We start from the raw sequence: 24,387 nt of genomic DNA on the forward strand, positions 1-24,387 counted from the left end.
GAGATATGAAATTTGCCATTATGCAAATAGCAGAGATCGGTGAGCGTTTTACACGAGCTAATTACATATAGAACAGCATACACCTTGATGCATCATGCTCCAGTTAAGCCACAGCCTGATAAGCCAGGCTGCACTCTCACATGCAGAAAACTCTCATCTTGTTTTTCATTCAGTTTGCCCCCGAACTCTCATGTACTCTCTGTCTATTTCAGTTTCACATGTGCACAAACATACAGTACGCACTCACATTCGCACACACACTTTTGGACTCGATCCTGCAGACATCTGTGCCACAATCATTCTGGCTCACTGAGTGGATTCCCAATTACACGCTGGAGTAGCGTTACACTGCCGTATTAAGAATTCAAATTCGGGCCACACTGAGGGAGTTACTCTCGTGCGCTGAAAAATGAATGACTCTTTGGAGAAACACATGAAGTGCCAGAGCTCATAGTTTTTGTATTAGATTAATGTGTAATCAAGGAGGAAGTGGGCCACAGCAACCAGCTGTGCAGCAGCTCCTCTGCTCCCTGGCCACAGCGGTGACATTTTTAGTTGCCCCAGTCACTTTAAGGGATTTAAAGGGTGTTAGCTACTTGACGCTCTCTAACAAAAAAACTGCTGAGTTCAGCTCAGTTCTGCGTGTCAGTTTGTCTTCTCTGCTTTTAAATTCATTTCGAGGCGTTGACAGGCGTGAGGGAACTTCACAGTGTTTCATCTTTCTCCAGGAGTCTTTCATTATGTGAGGACATAACCCTGAGCTGGTGCATATATTATTTGGGAACTGTGGACTGTTCAAACAGATGAAACTTTCCTTTGCAAATCCACCTTATTGTGTTTTCAATTTTTTCAGTGTTATGTAATGTGGAGTGGATTATAGATATTTCTCTGAAAGGGGTTTTGACGAGAAGTTGCTGCTATAAACCTCTTTGTGGAATTGAGCTTCCAACCCGCGTCAAGCCTTTTCTGGGGGAGTAAATAATAAAGCCTCGCTTTTTTATTGACTTTATAATGGGGAATATTTTCTTTGTAAAGATGTTTGGATTGCACATACTGGATGCTGCACTTCTGTGTGTTTTAATCCTTTGGATTTTTTCTCATGTGGAGATGTGGATTGTTGTAGTTGCTGCTATGAGAGATCTCTTGGCAGGTCTGTTTATTGTAGGCTGTTAATGTCCACATGAATAATAATAGGTAGACATGCACACACTGAACGCACTGCATAGATGTAAAGTACATTTGCTATGTGGCTTTTATGCGAAGTCCTCCCATTTTAAGTGTTTGTTTTCTTTCTATTCTTCTTTCTCTGCTTTGATACTGTGTTCCATAATAAAATGTTGATGTGTCACTCCAAAAGTTTTTTCTAAGTTCTTTTCCCGGGTAAACTCAGAACCACCATTGATCAAAGTATCATCAATTGTAGAGCCTGACAGTTCTAGAAAATCTGAGGCTGTTAGGCTTGAGGCTGTGATTCATTAGTTATTTTCTTTTTTACACAAACACTTCATATAATAACGTTCAGAAGAGGAAACAGGTGCGCTTGTATCACCAGCAGTCAGTGCCTCAACAGGACCAAACAGGAACTGAAATGTGTTTGTTCCCAAAAACATCCTTGATGTCTCTTATGGCTTCACATTTTCAGTTTTGTTTTGAGTTTGAACAGTTAAAAATTCAAAAAAAATTCAGCAAAATTATGAAGACATGATAACTCTTTTGCCTTTTTTATGCCTCACCTCCGTCCATCTGTCCATCCGTCCCATTCTTGTGAATGTGATATGTAAAGAACACCTTGAGGGAATTTCTTCAAGTTTGGCACTTGGGTGTCCACTTGGTCAAAAGAATGATTAGATAATTACATAAATGTTTTACACAATTGTCTAATAGGATAAAATTATGACATTCTATATCCAAAACCTCAAAGGTCAACTTCACTGTGGCATCATAATATTCACAAAAAACGTTCTGGCCATTATTCAATGCCATAGCTCACGAATAGCACCTTGACTGGTGTGCAGAGGCACACGGCAGCGGGGCGGAAATTCTAGTACTTACTTGTTTGGGGGAAACATTTTACATGACTATTTTGGCCTTAATTTCACAAATGTGTTAGAGTTTGTAGAGATATTTCACACAACAGTTACACAACAATAACTAATATGATGACAGTACGATTGCTTCTAATGCTCACTTTTATTATCGGTCAGTTACTTTTCTGATTCATCATTTAGCCTTGAAATCTGTCTTATAATAGTAAAAAATGTCCTTCATAATTTCCTAAAGCCCACAGTGACATCTGACAACCCAGATTACCATCACATAATACAAGAAAAGCATCCAATCCTCATATTGAGAAGATGGAACAAGGTGATGTTTGGCATTTTTGCTTACAAAATTGCTTCAACCATGATTCTATTTTCAAAATACTTGGTGATTTCTTTTCTGTCAGTCAACATATCTATAAATCAACCAAATGCTGCTCTAGATGACAGTAGAGTTTGAACAGTAACCTTAAAATGTAGATAACAACTCTAAATTATAAAGAAGAGTGACTTGGTGGCTCGGTGTTTAAGGCTATGGTCTAATAGCAAGACCCTGGGTTTAAATCCACTAACTTAGCCCCCCTCTGCATTTTAGCGCAAATGGCTGTCACTGTGTGTTCGCCCTGTGACAGACTAGCATACTGCCGATATTTTAGTCTGCCTTTATTCTACTGATGAAGTCACACTCAGGAGGGGGGCTCAGGTACAGCACATGATATTAAGCAGAGGTGCATGCCACAGTACATTACTCGCTAATGCACTTTGCTGGAAATAACAATTTCCTATCTTGTAGTTTGCAAGCAGCAAGTGTTCTCCGCTGTAGCAGATCTATAATTCAGAGAGGCGGACACGGCCATGCTAACCCGGTTTAATGAAGCAGTGAATCTGAGTATGACTCAGAGCGTTTTGTGCCCTTTTTTTCTGGCTCTGAAGCAGAGAGGCTGAGTTATCGCCTTCACCATCAGAGCACTGACATACACAGGTGTACATCACAGTGCGCAGACCCAAATAGATGCACAAAAAACTACACAGACCTCAATGCCTTTTAGCTCAAGACGTCCATTATGATTTTAAATGTTTGATAGCATGTAATTAAACTGGAACTAGCCATATAGACAAGTCAGGCTGTCATAGATCACACACAAAAGCTGTCATGAAGTGTCTGGAAGCAGCGAAATAGATCTTTATTTATATGAATAGGTTGCTGAATCTTACTTGAGGAGCTCTGTATCATGCTGCTGTGTGGTGTTACATTTGTTATGAAGCTGCATGTCCTTACATCCGATCAGTTTAACACATCTTTCAGCTCCACAGAGCTTATCAGGCCCTCCTGTGTGACAGCTGACAGACGTTTCAACGCTTCTTTATTGAAAGTTTAGGGTAAAAGGCTCTCAGCAACAACAAGGTCTATCATGATGGTCGAATAAACAAATTAGAACGATTACTCCGTCGCAGTTTCAAGATGAACACTGCCTTGGGTCTGTAATAGGTGATGAAGTCTAAACAGATCTCCTGACAAAACGCCACAGCAGAGATGAATCCTCATTCGTCACTGTGATTGTAAACAACAGCCAGACGCTCAGTTTGTCTGAGAGTAATTGGCTTTTATTATGTCGCCTCCTTCTCAACCAAAAAAAACCCCCATTATCTATGTCTTTATAAAGTCAGAGGTTTCACTCATCAATAGCTGTCACGAGGAGCGGTGAGTTACCTCCACTTTGTCGTAGTTTGGCTTCTCTGTTTGGATTTGGGAGGAACAGAGCTCACGCTTCATTAAAGAGTCATCAGTTAAAAGGACAGGACAGCTCGCCCTACACTCGCTGGATTCAGATTGTGCTCCAGCCTGCGCTCTGCCTGCCTTTCCGCATCCTTCATCTCTTTCCACTTGGTATGGATGGCTTTGATTTTGCTTTAGGATAAGAATCTGAAAGGTCATGCAGCAGTTTGTCTCTTCATTTCCCCTCTCATATAGTATCTTGCTCTTGGCTTGTCTCCCTTCTTATGGATTCTGTTTTTCTCCAAAGCTGCCCTCTGTATTTCTCTTTTCTCTGCTCTCTCTGTCACCTTTTCTTTTATTTTCTCTGTCTGTTTCTTGTTTTCTGTCAGGTCCTCGTTGGACCGACATTCATTCAGACAGCAAGTTATTTCCTCTCTCAGTGATTCCACCTCCTCGTCTCTTTTATCTCAGACATTTCTATGAAATGCTTGCTGTTTTTCCTCCCTGACCAGCCAGCCTGTGTCATTTGATTTTCAGACGTTACTCAGTTGTAATTTTTTCCTTTTAGCAAATCATTTCTTTCCGTCTTCAGTTTCTTCAGTCTTCGTTAATCTTGTTTGCTCACTTCACACTCGACAGTCGTGTCTGGAAAGAAGTGAAACATATCAACACATCATAGGCAGGCGACATCAAAGGCTCTCACACATCTTAACTTGCCTTTTTATACACTATCCAATCTTCCTCACACATGAAATGGAAACAGAAGAAATGAAATAACACTTCAATCACTTGTTCATGTATATAAGCCATGGTGGGAAAGGCAGCCTTGTGAGAGTTGGCAAGTAGAAGAGGTTAACTGCATCAGCATCAAATTGTGTGGTACAATATTTAATATTTAATATATTTTTTTTCAGCTGCTGTTCATCGATCTAACACTGCAGTGTGTTCAGTACTACAATGTGTGGCCGGAAAAATGACTGTAGGCAGATGTCACTACTCAGCAAGCAGAGTACGACAATGTTCTCTGAGCCAGAGGTGCAGAAACAGCCCCCCGAGCACTGCAGTGTCCAGTGTGTGTGTGTGTGTGTGTGTGTGTGTGTGTGTGTGTGTGTGTGTGTGTGTGTGTGTGTGTGTGTGTGTGTGTGTGTGTGTGTGTGTGTGTGTGTGTGTGTGTGTGTGTGCGCGTGTGTGCGCGTGTGTGCGTGTGCGCGTGGTCAGGGCCTGGCTGCATCAGCCATTCTCACTGCTTGTTCTCCCCAGGCACCAGCTGCCTCTCCAGCCTCCCCTCTGCTGTCACCCCTCTATGCTGCAGGGACAGTCACACACAGAGTACTGAAGGGTTGAAAAATTTACTTTATACACATGTACACACACTCCAACAACAATCTAATGGCGGTTACCTTACTGCAAAGCTGACATATCATCCAGTATGAGCTAATTGCAATTCTGTTTGAAGTGACGTGTGTGTCCCCAGTAAGCATTTTCCTGTTGATAACCTGTTAAAAGTCAGAGACCCGCCCACAGATGCCTTTTAATGCTTTTATCTGTCAAAAAAGTCCCCTCATTTCACAGCAGACAACATTATCCCTCAACACTGGAGATGCTGAGATGGCAGCCGGCAGATAGGAGCTGCTAAGCCCGCCCTAGAGCCTACAACAGGCAATGGCTGATTGTGTAGACAAGTGACCCACTCCCTCTTATTTTTCCTCTCACCTGAGCCACTTATAGGCCAGCCTACACATGATTGATGCATCATGTAGCCAATGAGATTTCAAACCCAATAATATATAGTTTATTATAGTTTTTGAGCCAAAACCTTTAGCATCATGCAGGTTTATGCAGTTTTATGCATTTTACTCTTTGAAAATGCTGAGCACTTGTTTTTGACTATTTTGTATGCACAAAGGTAGCGTAAATAAGGAAATAAATATCTATAATGAGTTTTTGCCCCTGTTACTCTCAGGCAGGGGTATGTTGAGGTCATAAAATTGTATTTTTTTGCCAGGCGCCTGGATATCTCCTCAGAAAAATAAGTGTTAAGTGTCTATTTTCAGTGATTTTGTTATTAAATTTCAACTTGGACCATATAAGACTATATGATGTGGACTCATTGTGTTTTCCAGTTATTTGGGGTAGTTACAAGTTAGATGCAGGCTTAATTTTGCTTTAAACAGTTTAGGCGAGAAAAATCAATAAATAATTCAGTGTTTTCAAACTCCTATAGATTAATGCCAGAAGCACTTATGGAGCTCCTTTCAAAAGAGCCCAAAGCCATGCCTGTACTCCAAATGTTTCAACAACAGCTTTGAATTTACTTTGGGCTAGACTAGGATAGGCAATTTAGGATAGTTTTACTTAGATTTCCAGGAACAGGTCTGTTACCCATTGACATTTCGATCACAATTCACTGGGATTTGCAGTACTGGCTTTCAACTGAGCAATTTGGATGTGGTTTTGTAATCAGGCTCCGAAATGACGATAGGCTCTTATTTGCACATTGTAGATGATAAAAATTGTCTCTTTTTGCAAATACTTAATCTGTCCTGGAAGCTTCTTGTTGGCAGCACACAGCCTGTATAGTTCCATATTTATGACATTTATATAAAACATTAAATGTGTCAAAATTGCATCTTAATTTAGACCACACTTCGCCTACCAGTGCAATATGACTTCGAAGAAATACCTTCACACTGATCAGTATTGTCTCTCTTTCAACCTACAACCAAACAAATATTTGTTTTGTGACATGTTGATATTGTAACTGTATTTAAGCTGGTTGAAAAGAGGCCAAAAAGAGATCTTAGATGTTTGGACAGAATATCTCCCAGTTTTCAACTAGAAATCAAGGTTGAAACCTCAGTTGGTGCTCACTGGGTCAGCTGATAAGTCACAAGAAAGTGCAGTAAAGTGCACACCACTCCTCCTTTCAGTACACTGAAGTCTGAGTCTGATGCTGATCTACATTTTAGTCAAAGGAACTGCTCCTTCAACCTTTAAGCTCAAACCCTACTCTCTTTACCTCTGCTTCTGCAGGATTAGCCACCCTTCCACTCTGAAGACCCTGTGGTCGGGCATCTCGGTCAAGGCTTTTTTTGTTCTGGCTCCACAGTGGTGGAATGAACCCAAAAGTGAAGACAGGACAGCAGAGTCACTGCCCATCTTTTGCCGCAGGCTTTAAAAATCCCAGTTTTTTTTCAGATGCCACCTCCCATGCAAGGTCCTTAATTAAATTTCTTGAAAACAATCAAAGCAAAACAAAATTGCAGTGTGTCACTTGAGCATGATTTTAGCTGTTTACCTGGGAGGAGTGTTATTCCAATTTTGGTGACATCTCATCAACTCTGACAGAAGCATCTGACAAAGTGTACAATATAAAGCATCCTGAAGGCCAAGCAGTTAAGATGCATACCATGTCCATGTTCCATTCCAGCTGGAGACGCTTTGTCTGTCTTTATCTACACTGTTGCTATAACAAAATGCCAGCAAAATAAGCTTAAAAAATAGAAACGCCAAAGATTTGTTTGAAGTAATTAAGAAATAATGTAGCCATTACATAGTTTGTCTGCCAGTGAGCACTAACAAGTTTATTTATTTAAATGTTAAGTGCCGCCTTTTAATGGAATCTCATAAAACAAAATGTGTTTGTTAAGTTATAAAAGTGTTTTATTTTTGATTGTTAAAGGATATGGCCTGCCATCATGAGAACATTGATATTGCGAATTGCATCTTGCTCGGAAACCAATTAACAAAAGGATAAAATATCTGTTGCCACCAGAGGAACATCTGGTGGCATGTGGCAGCAAATACACTAATCTTTTCCAAAGCAAATTAGCATAATGATTCTGGCTTGGAAGAAAAGCTACTCTACCATATGACCTCAAAAAGGCATTGCACATCATGCTGCTATGTAAATCATTTTTATCAGTGATACCACAGAATAAGAATTTTCACTCTAGTAATTTAAATAAAACATACAAATAAATCTAGAAACAGAACGAAAGCATCAGAAGTGAAAGCTAAAATGCAATCTGCAACTTAAACTTACTCTGTAATTGTCTTGGAAGAAGGCCTACAGTAGCTCATTCAATAATTAAAATTTACTACATATTCAAATTACATTAAATAAAAAGGAATTCCTTTCTCCCCTTAGTGCAGTGTTCCTACAAATGCATTTCCATATAACTAGATGTGCTTTGTTTAGAGGGATTCTTTGGCAGACCGTGTCCCTGTCTGGTCCAATTACCCACAACAGTTTACACCTAACATTGCTCGTGTCAGCATCAGAGATTCAGTTATAACCTCATAAATGATAATTCATTATGGAGTGCGTTCTCAGTCATCACGCTACAAATTTTCCTCTTATTATATTGTTTGTCAGCTGTAACAAAGCTATCACAGCGGGCTCATATAAAAAACATGACCAATAAAGTACTCCAATAGGCCTACTTCTGCAGCTGCCACAGGGGTATGTGGAAACATTGTCGAGTAGCTCAACTGATTTATAAGTTGAAAAAATAGAAATTGCAACTTGATGAAATAATATTTAAATATAGAGTCAGCTGTGCCTTTTGAATACTTCTGATGTATGTGTGGACGATTAGTTTGCCAAAAAAAAAAAAAGATTCCATACATACATACATACATACATACATACATACATACATACATACATTGAAATAGTTAGCTCAAAGTAATGGATAAATGGTTGAAATAAATAGCCTAAAGTAGGGCTGGGCAAAATATACAATACATATTCTTATCATGAGATGAGATTATATATCATCCTAGATTTTGGATATCATTCTATCGTGATACGACAAAAGTTACTCTATAAGCAACTCATTGTGTTAATATTTTGTGGAAGTACATCAACAGTCATCGCAACAATATTGATCAATATTGAGGTATTTGGTAAAAAATATTGTGATATTTGAAATTGTCACCCAGTCGGAGCATTTAAGAAGAGAGAGAATTAAAAATATCAAGAAATATATCCTGTATTGCAATATTAGTTTAATCTCATATTATCCAGCCTTAATTTAAATTCAAGGATGAATGGTTGAAACATCCAGCTTTACAAACACAAACTTGACCAAACTGACATAAACATATACAGTTACATTGTATGAAACCATTTTTGTAACAACATCCACGTTTATATAACTAATGGTATTAAACAACATTTAGTTTAAAATCATTTGAAAATTCAAATGAACATTTGTAACTTGACAGGTGGTGATGATATAGGGGTGCTTGAGTTCATCTGACAGAGCTGTGGGGGTACGTGTGACCATTGTCCTTGAACATAATATAAAAACCATCAAAGAGGTAAATGATTTGCCACATCGGCTGACCCTTTGATTTCATTCCGGGAGGCTTTAGGCTGCACTGTAAGCAAAGATGCATAATTAACAACAGGCACCATATTAAACGCAGTGTAATCTGGATCAAACCTACCCCGTGCCAACTAGAGCAGATTGGCAGGAAAAGAAGGAGGGGGGCTGAGTTGTTCTTTTGCTTTACAGCCAACTGTGCATTCGCTGTATTTCATGATCTTTCTGCATGTCTCTTTAGAGGCAGTCCAGACAGTAAAATCAATTGGCCAGAGTGGTGGAGTTTTGGACGAGTTTTAACTGCATTGTGGGGGCGATAGAAATCGAGTCCAGCGGTGTCTTGTGGATGTTTTTGTTGCTGTCTTTATGGGGACCATAAAACCACTGCAGTAATCTCCCTATCTCTTTTATCTCTGCCACAGGCAAACAGACGTGCCCCCCAGAGAAATTTGACTGTGGGGGATCCACCAACAAGTGTGTCTCGCTGTCATGGAGATGTGACGGGGAGAAGGATTGCGAGAACGGGGCGGATGAGGAAGACTGCGCTTCTGGTGAGTTTGTTGAAGTCAGCTGTCAGTTCTCCACCATAATGGAAATGACCTTAAATAAATACATGCGCCATTGTTTCTGCTCACTCACATTAATTCAAAATGCAGAAGTGAATGACTTGATGAGGCTCACAGTCAGTAGAACAATACTTCCTACTTTTTTGTATTTTATTGGCTTTTATCCTTTTTGATCGCACTCATCATCCTGAAGCTTCAGACATTAAAGCACAGCAGGGAACACTCCGTATGATTAGAGGGATTTCAAGTGAGGTTTGAGTTTCAAGCCAGCTGCACTCGACAACAAAGTCCTCTTTGATGCGAAGTGATTTTTGGTGTGGAACATCAGATATCTGCAGCTTTCTGTTCGTATTTGGAGGTCCCTGTTATCACATTTTGAACCTCGAGTCTCCAGCCTTTCCACTGCAAGGCCTTCACAACCATCAAAAATGACATCACCTCCTACCCAGCCAATCAGACAACTCAACCGTGCAATACCCCCACCCCCCGCCCCCTGCAGGGACTATCCTTGCCCTACTTCTGAGGCGCCGTGAAGAATCAGCTTCGTCTTTTCTCTCTCTCTCTCTCCCTTTGCCTCTTCACGTCAGAAAAAATTGATTGAGGCAACAGAGCTGTAGGGGGTGTGGTGTTTAGAAGACTTTGAAGATTGTGCAAAACGGCACGTGGCGACAAATGCACAGAGGGAGAGAGAGAAAAAAAGCCATCTCTTTATTATCCTATATAAATGATGTTCGTATTAAGAGACATCTGCTCCCTGTTTAGTTGTTTGTGTGTGTGTGTGTGTGTGTGTGTGTGTGTGTGTGTGTGTGTGGGTGTTCGGATTGTGAATTCATGTTTATTTGTTAAGAATACACATCATTTTGAGTTTCTATTTAGAGGAAGCCAAATCAATTTGGCATAAATTGAAAACATAAATCAGAGAAAATTATCTTCTTAAATAGATATGTCCCCTCTCCCCTCTCAAGTACTTTTAATTTGTTGTGCACTAAAGACACTTTTGCCAGATCAGCCTGTAAGTGGCCTGTCATTGACTCCCCGTCTCAAAGTGGCCCCACACACAAGTGGTAGTGATTCCATTGACTTTAGATCTAATGCCTTCCTAGCTTAGATGGCTTTTCACTGCGCTGTCCATTGAGACCCAGTCTAGCCTGTGCTAATCCCCTTTTCATTCTAATGTCTGTATTGATGTGGCAGCCTTAAGCCTCTCAGTTGTGACATGGGGGCAAGCAGCAGGCTGCCGCCCATCCAGGCAAAGGCCAAAATCCCTCCAGAGGTAAACGTTGCGCAGTTTGACCAGGAGGGACAAGCTGACTCCGACACCAACACAGAACAGTGCAAGATAGTATCGCAAATTAGGCCTATTAAGGGCTGCTCAGGCCAGTTTATCTGAAGACTGATTAGGCTCAGTGCCAGCCTGAAAGATATCTGAATGAAGAAGCTTTTAAATGTTACCTCACTGCAGATTAATCTGAAGGTGACAAGCATTGATTCTACAGTGTTATGGTGGTGGTCCAGCTCATAGAGCTAAGGAATGATCATACAGCTTTACATTTACTTCCAATACCAATGGTCACACCACTGCACGGTGTTGTCCGATGTATATATAGCTCTATGAAAACGTGAGGCTCAGTTGTTGTTTGCCTAACCCTAGCCCTATGCATACTGTTCTTACCATGCCTGGCTATCATAGCAGTGAACAACAGAAAAACATTTGCATTCAAAACACTTTCCTTTAGCATAATCCATGTTTTGCAGACTTGTCAAATCATCACAGTGTTGAGTGTGCTGTATGGTTAAAAGTTTAAATTACACAACCTGTGTGAATGCAGACTAAAAGGAAGTTATAGCTAACGGAAGTAAAGCTGGGCACGGACAATAATTGCCTTATATGTCAAACACTGCATGCTGTATCACTCTTAAGTGCTGCAGACTGAAGGCTTTAGATCTTTCGCATTAACAGTCGTTCAGTGAGGCGAGGCAGAAGTGGTGGAAATCACCAATCGGTCTGAGTACGTCTGACTGTTCGTTGCGGGCTAGCTGTTGGCACACGGGCACCAGGAGAATTCACTTCAAAGCAGCATTAACTGAATGTTGAGGTTTAGAGGGAGAAGACGAATTAGTTTAAATGTGTAAAACGGTGCAGCAGCGGTCAGACAAAATCGACAATAAAGCTGCTGTATGTATCCGAATGCATTTTGCTCCTGCCTGCCAGCAAGGGCTCAGCTGCAAATCTCAGAGAGTGAGGCAGCAAATGTAGTTCCAAATCATCTTTGGGTGCAGTTAATTCAGCACACTGAAGCACGCATCGACATGCATCGTTCAATAGTCTGTAAAGCCTGTTTCAGGAGGTCTGGGGTATTTGCTCTCTGCACAGGTTAAAAAATCAGCAGAGAGAGCTTTAAACATTTAAATCTTTTTTTCTCATGTTCCTTTCTGACAGAAGCGATGAATACTCCTGCAGCACACCTCCTCAGCTTTGTGACATGTTTTCAAAAGACTTCAGACACCATCATTCACACTCTATCTTCCCCCTCACATTTTTGAAATGTTCCCTGTTTAGACCTGTGACAAATGAACCACGGGTTATAGCCGTGAATTCAAATGTACTGACACATAAATCATGTATTGGACAGTTTTGGTGACCTGGCATCCTGTGGTGCTGTGTGAACGTGCTGGAGGCAACAAAAAAAAGTTTATTCCAGTGACTGTCACGTCAACTCCTGCTCTATGCCACTGTACCTTGTGGCTCAGTTTATTCTCACTGGTGGTCAAAAAAGTTGACAGGGTAATAGTTGGCTATCAGAACTATGAGTTGTCTCTGCAGCTAGTCATAAATAATGATGAGCAGGGAGAAACTGAGGACAAAAATGAGGTCTTTTCCACCAGAAATTTAATGTAGGGAAAATGGCTGCTGTGTGCCAGTACTGTTTGTTTTGTTTTACTCAACTTTTAATCATGAACTTCAAAGTCCAAACCCATTTTCACTTAATCTTGGATAAACAAGTGGGAGATTGATTCATTTACACTTTCCATGATCAACAGAAGAAACTCATAAATGTGTTTAGTTTATCCCTTGAGCTCATAGAAGTGCCACAAATCCACCATCACACAGTTCTTTCACCAGAGTTTCAATGTCAGTGCTCACACCAACCGAAACAAACCAACCAAATGCACCAGATTTGGTTGGAACTGCACCGAACCAATGAGTTGTCAAAGCACACCGGGAACCTGCTCTCTATCTCGTCTTTCCCATTCATGCTTTTGTGAGCATGCTCAAGCTCAATCCCACTAACTGTGAGCAAAAATGCTCAAACTCCCGTTACACTTCACTTGTATTTTGCTGAATGTGATGGGGAGTTTGCACTCCTAAAACTGACAGAGCTTGAATGTACCTAGTTAGCCCCAGCACGCTCTGCTATTAGTAGAAATTTATAGAGTGCATAGCCCACCGCAGACTTGAAAAAGCAAATCTTGCCGAGGCATCCTGCTAATTGAGTCATCCACATGTTGAATTATGTATTAAGTAGAATCTAGCCCTCACCAGAGGAAGCTTTCCCTGATCAACATTACATTAGGCAGCAGTTCTAGGGAGGCTTTGCAAGAAAGTTGAACTGTCCTCAACCCTCAGCGATGTGGAGTCTAATGTGCACTTACTCACCGGTATCTCTCCTGAGCACGCCTGTCTGCTGGGATCTACTGTGAAGCGCAGGAGCTGGTCTGGATTTGTGTTTGCTTTTGCAATAAGTGTCAGGTTGAGTTGACTGCCTGGTGTGTGCATATAATATTTCTGTGAGGTTGTATTTTGGCTCATTGTCTTTATTCATATTTAAAGCTGCTTGGATAGTATTAGGGAAACAATTACTTCCTGCACTCCTCACAGCTGTCTCCCTGCCCCTGTAGTGCAACTGAACCAGCAGACACTGTGCACCCTCCAACAGCAGAGTTTTCACACAGTTTACTTCAACTGACAACATCTCTTCCTGATTTCATTGTGCTAATTTAGCTAAAAGTCTCAGCACTTGTTCAGTGTCTCTTTTGCCCTCCTGCTGTTAACTTCTCAGTCTTAAAAGACTCTCTACACTTTGACTCCTGCCTTGTCCTCTGTTACCTTTTCTGTTGCTGTAGATGAGTGAGTTGTTTCTTCTCTATTACTGCTGGCTTTTCTCTGTAAATGTGTGTGTGTGTGGCATCACAGGAAAGGTCAGTCACTGAACTATTTCCCTGGTGAGCCACTGTGACCCAATCTGAACTGGCAGGCAGTGTGAGTCTGTGTGAGTCTGTGTGTGTGTGTGTGTGTGTGTGTGTGTGTGTGTGTGTGTGTGTGTGTGTGCGTGCGCACGTGCATGCGTGCGTGTGTGCGCATGTCTACCTTTCTAGGTTTGTCTTTAGTGGATGTTGTGTGTGTGCGTCCTAATGACCTTGCTGCAGCAGCTGCAGCGGACTTCAGCTCTGTGAGCAGAGCGGACAGTTCTGGACTGCCCTCTCACTTTACATATATGAATATCTATGAGGAAGCTGAGAGGATGTTAAAACACAGACAGTGACTGATGTGCTCAGACGTAATTGTGTGCAGATAAAATATAAACAGCTCTGTTTTTGCATGCTTACACAAAACCAGGAAGTCTTTCTTTTCATCTCATTTATCCTCTTTCTACCTTTTTTTTATTTCTAATTCATTTAGCTTTTTTCTCTCTTTCTCTCACACACACTCACACGCACCACACACTCATCAGCACTATGCTTATGTGAGTAGAGTGACCAGTCCTCTCCTGCCTCTACATTCTGAGCCACTGGTTGCCGCGGGCAACAATCTCCCATCACCAAAGCTGCCAGAAAAAGTAAAAGTGGGTTACGCTGCCAGCTTCTGACTACCATGGTGGTAGTCATAGAAGAGGCTCTCTATTTCAAGGAATTAAAAAAAAAGGAATGGGCTATTCAAAATGAGAAATGAGAGTAAATCTCTCGGTGAATTTAAAATATTAATGGAGTTTTTAGTAGTTGTCATTATAGTATATTTTCTGTTTATTAATGTATTATTCATTATGGCAAGCAAACAGAAGTTGCATTTGCTTTGATAACAAAAAGAATCAAGGAAGCCTGTCTGGAGAAAATTTTAAGAAACAACTGCAGTTAATGTAAACTGAGATGTAAAATTCAAGATTAGCAAAGTTGCTATCGTCCTTTAACAACTTCAGAAAGCTCACATAAGTTTAGAGTAAACAGCACAGTCATAAACTGTGTCCAACTAGAACTTGGTTATAGGACAGATTGGTTTGAAAAGGGTCTGATCACAGTAATTGCAGGATGTTTTTAGTAATCGTCTATTCAAATTGTGTTGATGAATTTTGATCTAAAACTAACAGAAAAAAAACCTTTCCATTAAAAAAAAACAAAAAAAAAAACACCACCGAATTAATTAATGCCGAAATGTTTATAGAAATAAGAGTCTACAGCCATGCTAGCGGCTCTGTTTTGACTCACTGATGTTTAGCCAGAATAATATTTTGCGTGTTCCCCTTCCAAGTTAAGCATGTTAGAGTGCTAAAATTTGCATTAAATACAAAGTACAGTTGACAGTGATGGGAATGTCATTTGTTTTGCAGGTCATAAACCAAAGTATTAGGCACTAGAGATAAAGTTAGGAGAGCATCAAAGTTGCAACAATTTGTGCGCTGTTTCACTGTGAACAACCAGTGTCAACCTAATGATTGTGTCAAAGTCAATGGATCACTGAAGTCAGGATTCATCCTCTGTGAATCATGAATGTCTGTGCAACATTTTAATGAATTCCATCCAGTAGTCTTTGAGATATTTCCGTGTGGACCACAGTGGTGAACAACCTGACAGAACCAAACCTCGAGCGCAAATAAAAACCTTTATCTTGAGCATAGTGTGCATTACAGCAACTAAAGTATGTCTAATTTCTATGTGTGTACATACATTATACATTATATACTGTACATGCAACATATCCATATATACATATACATATCCATTTGGTGTTCAGTATGTTATTTCCCTGCTTTTGTTGAAGCAGCCACACCAAATTATGTAAATAGATGGATAATAAATCTAAAAGTTGTGAGTTGAGTGAAACTTTGGGTTCCTCTGTGATTTATTTATCATTTAAAACCCACTGACTTGTACAACATTATACACGGGCAGTCTGTGGGCACAAAGTTGCTCAAAAGTCTTGAAATGTATTTCCTCAGTGGAAAACAAAGTCTCTCTCTGTACATGAGCGTCCTATTTACACCAAGCCACTCATGTACATTACTAATGGTGTGCCCCCTGTGTAATAATGTACATGCCTATTGAACCTCCTTAATAATTTAGCTCCAAATTAGTATGGAGTGAGGGTAGAGGCATAACAGGGACAGTAGTTATAAAACACATCAGTCAGATGGAAGCTGTTTAATATTAATGAATATAAACCCCTTTCACTGAACTGAATCCACAACACTTGTTTCTGGTTTCGGATGCGTTCCCCGTCCTTCTGTGGCAGTCATGACAGTACCCGTGAATTATGTCAACACTAATGGAGAAAATAGATATTGCTTTTAACATCTGGTATAATTACATAGGACGGTAATTGGGACACTATCTCGCATGTGATGTGTGTTCACCCAGTTAAACTCACCATGTGGGAATGCATATAATTTTCCACTCTGCTGTGATATTTGATTTCTCTCTTTTCCAAAGCTGTTTTTGATTTGATTTGATTACTTCTAGTGTCTGAGCCTCATACAGCAAACCGAGGACAACTGCTGAGCTTTTCATTATTTTTCAACTGATGGTGAAACATTGATGCTTATAATTTATATTCAGAACATTTTGAAAGGAGTTATGAGGATGAATTGAGCTGTCTAAGAGTCTGGTAAAAGAGGATACTCTGTCGTCTCGTGGTACAGCAGCAGACACTTCTGAATGGCCTCGCTTCTGAGTTATGTTTTGCTACTGACTATTATGAGGGCATAACAGTACTAGGGCATGTTGATAACTTCAGCTTCAGCTCAACAAAATTACTATTTCTGAGACAGAAACAGAATTTGTTAGCTATAGGTAACCTAGATGTATAAATGGCGACAAAGCTAAAACGAAGTTTACTTTATTTATTTCACCATCGTCATATTACAGTTACTAATCTTACACAGCCAACAATAGATGCATGGCCTCATGGTTATGCATCCTGCAATCAGCTCTTTAAAAAAGAAAAATAGTATTAAAATTTGTTGCTTTTACTGACTTCCAAATGCACGCACTAGAATAGGGGTGCCCAAAGCTTTAATGTTGGGGGCCCAAAACTGAAAATTAATGGTGAGCTATGGGCCAAAAGCAAATACTTAAAGTATTGTATTGTGACAATGCAAAAATGGTTCCAGGATCTGAAAAGTTATCTTGGCTGACTTCCTTCACTAAGTGTCACTTTGGCATTAACATTATAATTTTGTAAAACTTAATTAATTATTTTTTTAAATAGAAATAACTGGGGTGCCAAATTGAACCTTATGACAGGCCAAATTTGGTCCACAGGCCTCATTTTGGACACCAGACAGATCAAGAGCATAATGACAGGAGGCGGTGGTGCTCATACCGATTTTGCCCACGGGGGCCGCAGTCAACAGAAAATGAAAGGTTGTTGTAGCAGCTTTGAAGAGTAATCAACCTTTTGATTTACAAATGAGTATCAGTTTAAAATAACTGTGTATGCACATAAAATCTGGACTCTAGCACCAGACCTTCAATGTGACCATGTGGGAGATGTGAGATTTCTCCTGCAGGACACTGACAATATACTACCACTTTTAAAAAGTGCTGATTCTGTGTAAAATGTTTTAAAGCAGCGACCCATTCCTGTTACCAGCTTTAACTGCCAAAGGCAGTGGTGTTGAAGCTGAACTCCCTGTGGTTTGTGTAAATATCAAATTCAGCTTCTTCCTGTGCTGGCCCCTGTGCCGCTATGGGCTCACAGTGGGAGCTCTGACTCTCTTCACAGCCTGAGTGCTTTTGGCCAGACATGAGTATAGATGGAGGAAGCTGGAAAAGGTAGCAAGACAGATAGAGAGAAAAGGATTTACATAAGCCTTGAGGTTGGCTTTGTGAAGAGGAGAGGTACTGTACAGTACAAACTTCTCCTTTCTGCATGGAAACATATTAATGCGGTAAGAATCAAGGTCAGTACTACAAAATCAAAACACATGAAGTAGGCGTATGTATTTAGTCAGAAGTGAGTTAAGAGTTAAAAAATCTGACTGATGGTATGCCTTAGTTAGAAATGTGTGATTTGCAGCAACTACAGAACAGAGGTAACCAAACTGCTGTGAATGCACTCTGGCTAGTTAAGCTGGCTGGTGTGACCGCTAGCCCTACCTCCAATGCTAATTTACCCAGTTTTCCCACCTGTTTCCTACAAATAGATTTTGGTGATTTAACATCTTATCAACTGAGTTTGTGATAGCCCCTAAATAAAGCATTAGCGAATCATAACTGTGCAAAAAAGTAACAACAGATAAACTAGCTTGCTAACTGCTAACTAGCCCTGGTGAGCAGAATAGGAAAACTGCCTTCCAAGCTAGGTTAAGCCTCTGTATATAATTTATATAATTTGGTGGGTTTAAGCTACATTCAAAAGATGTACTAAACATTTAAAAATGTTCAGGTTTATGTGTTTTATTTTTGATTAGTTCATGGACAACAAAAGCTGAAGGAACATCTGGTTTGTAGGTGTTGTTCCTCCTGTGCCATTTTTCTCAACTTCACTTCCACCGTAGTTACCGTCTGCATTTGTAGGTAAACTATTCTATAATGCTGCAAAATTTATTGAAATATTATTGAAATTGCTATACAGCCAGGTGCCATATCTAAATTGCAGGAGCTGCAATTTTTTGATAAAGGTAAAATGTGTGTCAAAATATCATAGTAAGAAGTACTGTAGCGCTGCAGAGATGTGTTGGCCCACAAATCTTGTTCTCCAGATGTAAGAAAACATGTTTGTGTGGTACAGACTCTACCAAATGTCACATCATCATGACTGAAATGATTGGAATGATTGTTTACCAATTACCATACCCACAGGAGTCATATCGAGGTTGTAATATTTGTCAAAATAATCACAAAATGATTTTTTTATTTTTACCATAGTGTACAGACCTTACTGGAACATACCTAGTTTATGGATAACCAAAGTGTCCTTGTTGGTTATATACAAGAGAAAGATGAGCCAGGGAGCAGACGAGAAATAACATACACACTAGACAGACAGGGATCCTTTGAGAGAGAAGGAAGTACCATGATAGGGGTCCGTCAGAGAGAGATGAGAAGGACCGCCTGATGGCAGAGAGAGCTCTATTATCTTTTGCTCCACAGGAGAGGAAACCTCTCACCATCTCCTTGTGATAACCACCATCATCCCCTCTCCTCTTGTCCAGCACCTCCCGTCTGTCTCTTCCCAAGTTATAATACCAATATTTGACCTGGCTGAGAAACTCTATTTCTATCACAGCTTTTTTTAAGCCAGCAGGTTTTCCACTTCTGGCCTTACTGTGTCTCATCTACCTACAGCTGTAGCCAATGTTTTAAGATTCTACTTTAATATTACTGCGAGCAGAAAACTGAACCTCTGGTGTGCATGTTACATCTCAGTTGATTTTAAAGCACAGGCCTCTAAACACGTTCATTAAATTCCACTTTTCAGCAATCAAGGGAGAGTTAACAGCATATTGACCAAACTAAACTCCAAATAAATGTTACACCTCCCCTGCTTCAGTGTACAGTTGTACAGTAAGACAGAAGATGCAGGCACTCTGTTTCTGAGTATTCTTCCTTTCTGCCGGTCCTCTAGATGCCAAAGCCTGCCCAACCGGTGAGTTCATGTGCGCCAACCGTAAATGCTTGGCCTCTGTGTACGTGTGCGACGGTGACGACGACTGTGGAGATGGCAGCGATGAGCTCAAGTGCACCTCTCCTCTGACCTGCGGGCCCAACCACCTCCGCTGTAACACCTCCGAGTGTGTGCCGCTCATGTGGAGCTGCGACGGAGACCCGGACTGCTCCGACAGTTCAGACGAAGGGCCGGAGCGATGTGGCGGTGACGGGGTCCCGTACCTGCTTAACCGCCGGGCAAACTGCACTGCTGAGGAGTTCCGCTGTGCCAATGGGGAGTGTGTGCGGCTGACGTGGAAGTGTGATGGAGATCCAGACTGTAAAGACAAGTCTGATGAGTCTGACTGCCGTGAGTTTCTCTTTCTGTTACTTTTCTTTTAATGTCCCCGCTCCCTATTGTACCTCATTGTACGCTTATGTGCACCCATGTTTATGTTTTCTTTGTGAAAATGAGCTTATACATTCTCTATTGTACCAAAGCTATCTCTCTATTCATCTTGGAAAAGGCTGTCCTCGCCGCTTACATTGATGCAGGACAATGCTGCTCTGTCTGAAAGGGTTTCTGTACATGTGGAAGATGTAAATGTGTTGAAGGACAATAGAGAATGATACAAATGTAGCTGTGGTTCTCTGAGTGATGAGGCTGTAGTTGTGTCTCAGTTCCATGTTATTTATAAGCAGGTTTTGACAATGAAGTTTGACTGGAAATGTGTTCTCAAAAAGAACACTATGCATACTAATAATGCTTGTTTTTAGTGTGCTGTTGATGTACACTCTTGTCCCACTATGCAAAGCACAAAGAAAATGCCGATAATTTTGAAAAACAAACTAGAGACCATCTTGCAATATGTTGACATTCTGATCCACTTATCTTCAAACTTGAGCTTGTTTTGAAGTCAACTACACACCTGTGAAGTTTCCTTACTGCAACTCACACGGGTGTGATGCTATCAGACTAACAAAATCAGACCACAGACAGACAGACGGACTTACAAACAACTGGCAAAGTACTCAAATCACTTCTGCGTTAAATCCCGCTGCAATAGGTGTCTCCTAGAATCTAGGACCTAGACCTATTGCTTGTCTTGCCAAGACCTGCCCTACTCTGCCTCTGATTGGCTGGTACTTACTGCTTTGCCTCTACCCTGCCTCTGACTGGCTTACGACATAGTCAAACATGCAAAATCAACATCTGCCTTCCATTCACTTCTATTCTATGCATACACTCTGCACCGGTGGAAGATTTTCATTCACCTGCATTTGCATTTGTGTGACAACGGCCTTAACCTGATATCCTTTCACCCTAACGAATCTCACTCCTCATGCCTAAACCTAACCAACCCAACCACGGAGGGCAACCAATCATAGGCAGAGTAGTGGTAGTAGAAGAAAAGTAGTGGGATCCATAATAACGCTGCTGGCACACACATTGCGTGATTTTCTGTCAGTAAGATACTTATAACTTTAAAGAGGAAGTATGCTATGACTAATGGTATATAGTACATTATCTTTACAATCAGTATGTAGGGTGATATTGACACACATTTGTTTGCGATAAGCAGTTTTGTTGAAATTTCTGTGGCTTTTCATCTTGTTTAAGGTCATATTAGGCTTGGGTTAGTGTTTCTTTATTTGATTCTGCATATGCTATACTACTGAATATTTAATTAGTAGCGTGTAAAGGTGTATTATACTTCAGACCAATCAAATTCCAACACATTCATAAGTAATCACACTGACAGTCAGTTTTCTTTTTACATTATCGCTGTGTGGACACTGTGTTAAGATATCTATTTGCTTTGAGACTGGATGAGAATGGAAAAAAATCCCAACAAATAACATTTTCTTCCTCTTCTGAGGTGTTACTTTATCATTTAGCACATTTCCACTCTGCAAGGAGTTGGCGTTTGTTTGTTTTTTCTAAATGTGTCTGGTAAAGAATGTGTTTCTGCTGATAAACACCTTGTGAAGATGGGGCCTTGTGATAAAACGGTTTTTCCTGTTTGCTGGTCATTGATGGGAGAGCCCTGAAGCTCTTGTCTAACTAAGCCAGAGTGCGAAGCCCAGATAGTCCCACTATTCATTATCAAGATGTGCGGTGCACACATCAAACCCACCTCTCACTCTCTGTGGTGCCATATAAGCAGCACTTACAAGAGATTGATGTTAGCCAACTGGATCCCTGCATTAAGAGAGGCCTGGAGACGGCGAAAGGCAGCGGCTTGTATTTGTCAAGAGGTGACTGTGTAACCCATTTATGCTCTAGCTTCACTACTTTTGCTATATTCACATCCTGTAATGTGCATGTGAGGATTGTTTTACCGTATAATTTAATTTTCCTCAATCTCTTTACCTGAAGACAAATGCTCTTTATCAATATATTCTTATGAATATACAGTGTGTGTGCATGTGTCTGTATGCACCACTACGTTATTGTCCAATCACATCTCTAAATTGATCTCCCAGATACAGAGAAACAATGTATAGAGAGTCTGTTCCTCTGTGTTTGTATGTGCAGATGTGTGTGCATGTATGTCCAGCCTACAGCGGCTCCGTCTCCATTACATTCCCTCTGTTCAGCCCATCGCGTGATAACCCTAAATCATATCCCCTCAGACATATATATTGCTTTTTAGTGTGGTTTAGAGAGGAGTTATATGAGCATACTAGGCCCCGTTGATGAAAAGCTTGTCTGTGCTCGGGATATTAATGAAATTTGGTGTGGCTTCATGCAGCCTCCATCTTTGCGTTACTATATTGAAAATCATTCATCACACGCCCTCAGGTTGACTGTCTCTGTCCTAGGCAGCACCTTACACAGGCTGTGAGAGGATACAGACTGCAAAGCATTTTTTGAAATGTTTTTCAGTTGGGCTGGGTTTAAAAAATGCTCTTCTTTTAAGTGATCAGTTCATTTAATACTAAAATCAATCTTTTCATATATTCCGAATGTACAGCATTTTTAATAATGAGATTACTTCAATTATAAAATGATCCCATTCATTTTTTAAATGCACATCTCTGAAATCATTAAAGTAAACATGAATGTTTTTTAATAGTGCACCAGATCAGACAGTTCGTAGTATAAATGTACTGCCTTGGTTCTCTCAGAATCTCTCTCATACCAATGAAAAAATGATTTGATAACTGAAATATACTTAACCAAAGCAAATCAAATTGAATCAGAAACTGAATTAAATCAGGACCTTGTGAACTGGAATCATATCGATAAGGGGAATCAGTGGCGATACCCTGCTCTACTTTAGAGCATGTCTTGCCTTTATTAGCCAGAGGAAAGAGACTCTTGAAAAACTGATGGAGTGGAAAGGTCTTGTGTTGGTTCTGACTCCAGGATGTTATGTTCCTCTTGAAGGGATTAAAGGGGATTTACAAGTCCAATTTCACATGTGTGTTTAAGTGCCTGTTTGTGTGCCTCTTACAGCCCTGTTGACATGTCGCCCTGATGAGTTCCAGTGCGGTGACGGTTCCTGCATCCATGGCACCAAGCAGTGTAACAAGGTCCATGACTGTCCTGACCACAGTGATGAATCTGGCTGTGTCAACGGTGGGTACACCTGTCATCGCTGTCTGTATGTCGAGCTGCCAGAATTTGTCCTTCTCTCTGCCTCTTCACCTGACTTCTTCTGTTCTGCAAGTGTCTGTTTGAATCTGTCTCCCTATTTGTCAGTCTGTCTGCTATTTATATTTGATTCAGTGTGTCTGCCTTCTGCACGTCTGCCTTTGTGAAATACTCTAAAAGAAGTGAGTTATGATGGCCGGTGACAAGTTTGTGATGATCTGTCTGATCTGTATAACATGGTTGCCCCTGCAATTTATTGCAGAGATAAAGTGAATTTAAGATAGTAGTAACATCGCTGATATTAGAGTTTACTACAACCCCTTTTGTATTCACTTGTCAGCCTTCTGTTTGTTCTCACTTTTAAATGTTATTCAGCTTGTGGTTTGAATCTAATATAAAATTATGTGAAATACGAGAATTGATGAAGAGCAAATATAATGTCTCAAAGTTGCAATTCTGTGTGTTTTGCCAATTGAATGCTTTTTAGGTGAAGCAGGCTCTTTAGGAAGTGTTAATTACATCAGCGGTAACTTGATACAGCTCTGATGCTGTGTGAAGAGATTGATACAAACCGGCTATCATTTAAGCGGTTGAGAGGGGGGCGATAAAATTAGGGGAGAATATCGGCATCTGTAACTGTAGACATCTTTTTGCCTTCCTTCCGGCGTAATTTACAACTGGATGTTACATAGCTACCTCACACAAGGAGAAAATGTGTGATGTGGACATCGAGAAGCTAATACTAGAATATTTACATCAAATAATACACACAAAATAATTTTATTCAATGTAATTCATTCTATTCCTTGTAAACAAAACAACACCAATATGACAACATAGTGTCATTCTGTGGTACTGTTTGTTCATTTATTTTTCCAGTATGCCTGAATCCATGTGAATGTAGGATAACAATGAAGAAAACTATATAGAGATTTAATGACAGAATGTAAAGTAGCTATTGCAGAAAAAATGCAGGCTATAAATTATATTCAAAATAGGGTTTGATTTCATTAATACCATAAGAATAACTTACTTAAAACTTCCATATAAGTAAACTTGTATGACATATGTTTGCTGGACATAGATTATTGTGAAATGAATTGCTATAATGACCACTATTGTTCTGTTGTGTGGATTCAGCCCGGTGCTTTGTGTGAGCTGATTTCATTCTCTCTCTCTCTGTGATGCATAATTTACCAGGGTGCTGCAAATTATTTTGCAGGAAATTAAGCCCTGGCACTGTGAAACTGGACCAAATTAAAGTTCAGTT

General features: G+C 40.3%; 1 protein-coding gene across 2 annotated transcripts in view; it reads left to right on the forward strand.

Annotated features, from left to right (window-relative positions):
- The window catches only part of LOC141017450 (low-density lipoprotein receptor-related protein 8-like), a 94,915-nt gene that overhangs the window by 37,424 nt on the left and 33,104 nt on the right, over window positions 1-24,387 (forward strand). For both annotated transcript variants that reach the window (XM_073492176.1, XM_073492177.1), the window contains exons 4-6: window positions 9,512-9,640; window positions 19,497-19,886; window positions 22,980-23,102. In XM_073492176.1, the coding sequence (XP_073348277.1) occupies window positions 9,512-9,640; window positions 19,497-19,886; window positions 22,980-23,102 (642 nt within the window). The remainder of the gene's footprint in view (window positions 1-9,511; window positions 9,641-19,496; window positions 19,887-22,979; window positions 23,103-24,387) is intronic.

The sequence above is a fragment of the Pagrus major genome, chromosome 21 (genome assembly GCF_040436345.1).
Source record: "Pagrus major chromosome 21, Pma_NU_1.0".
In the NCBI taxonomy this organism is placed as follows: Eukaryota; Metazoa; Chordata; class Actinopteri; order Spariformes; family Sparidae; genus Pagrus; species Pagrus major.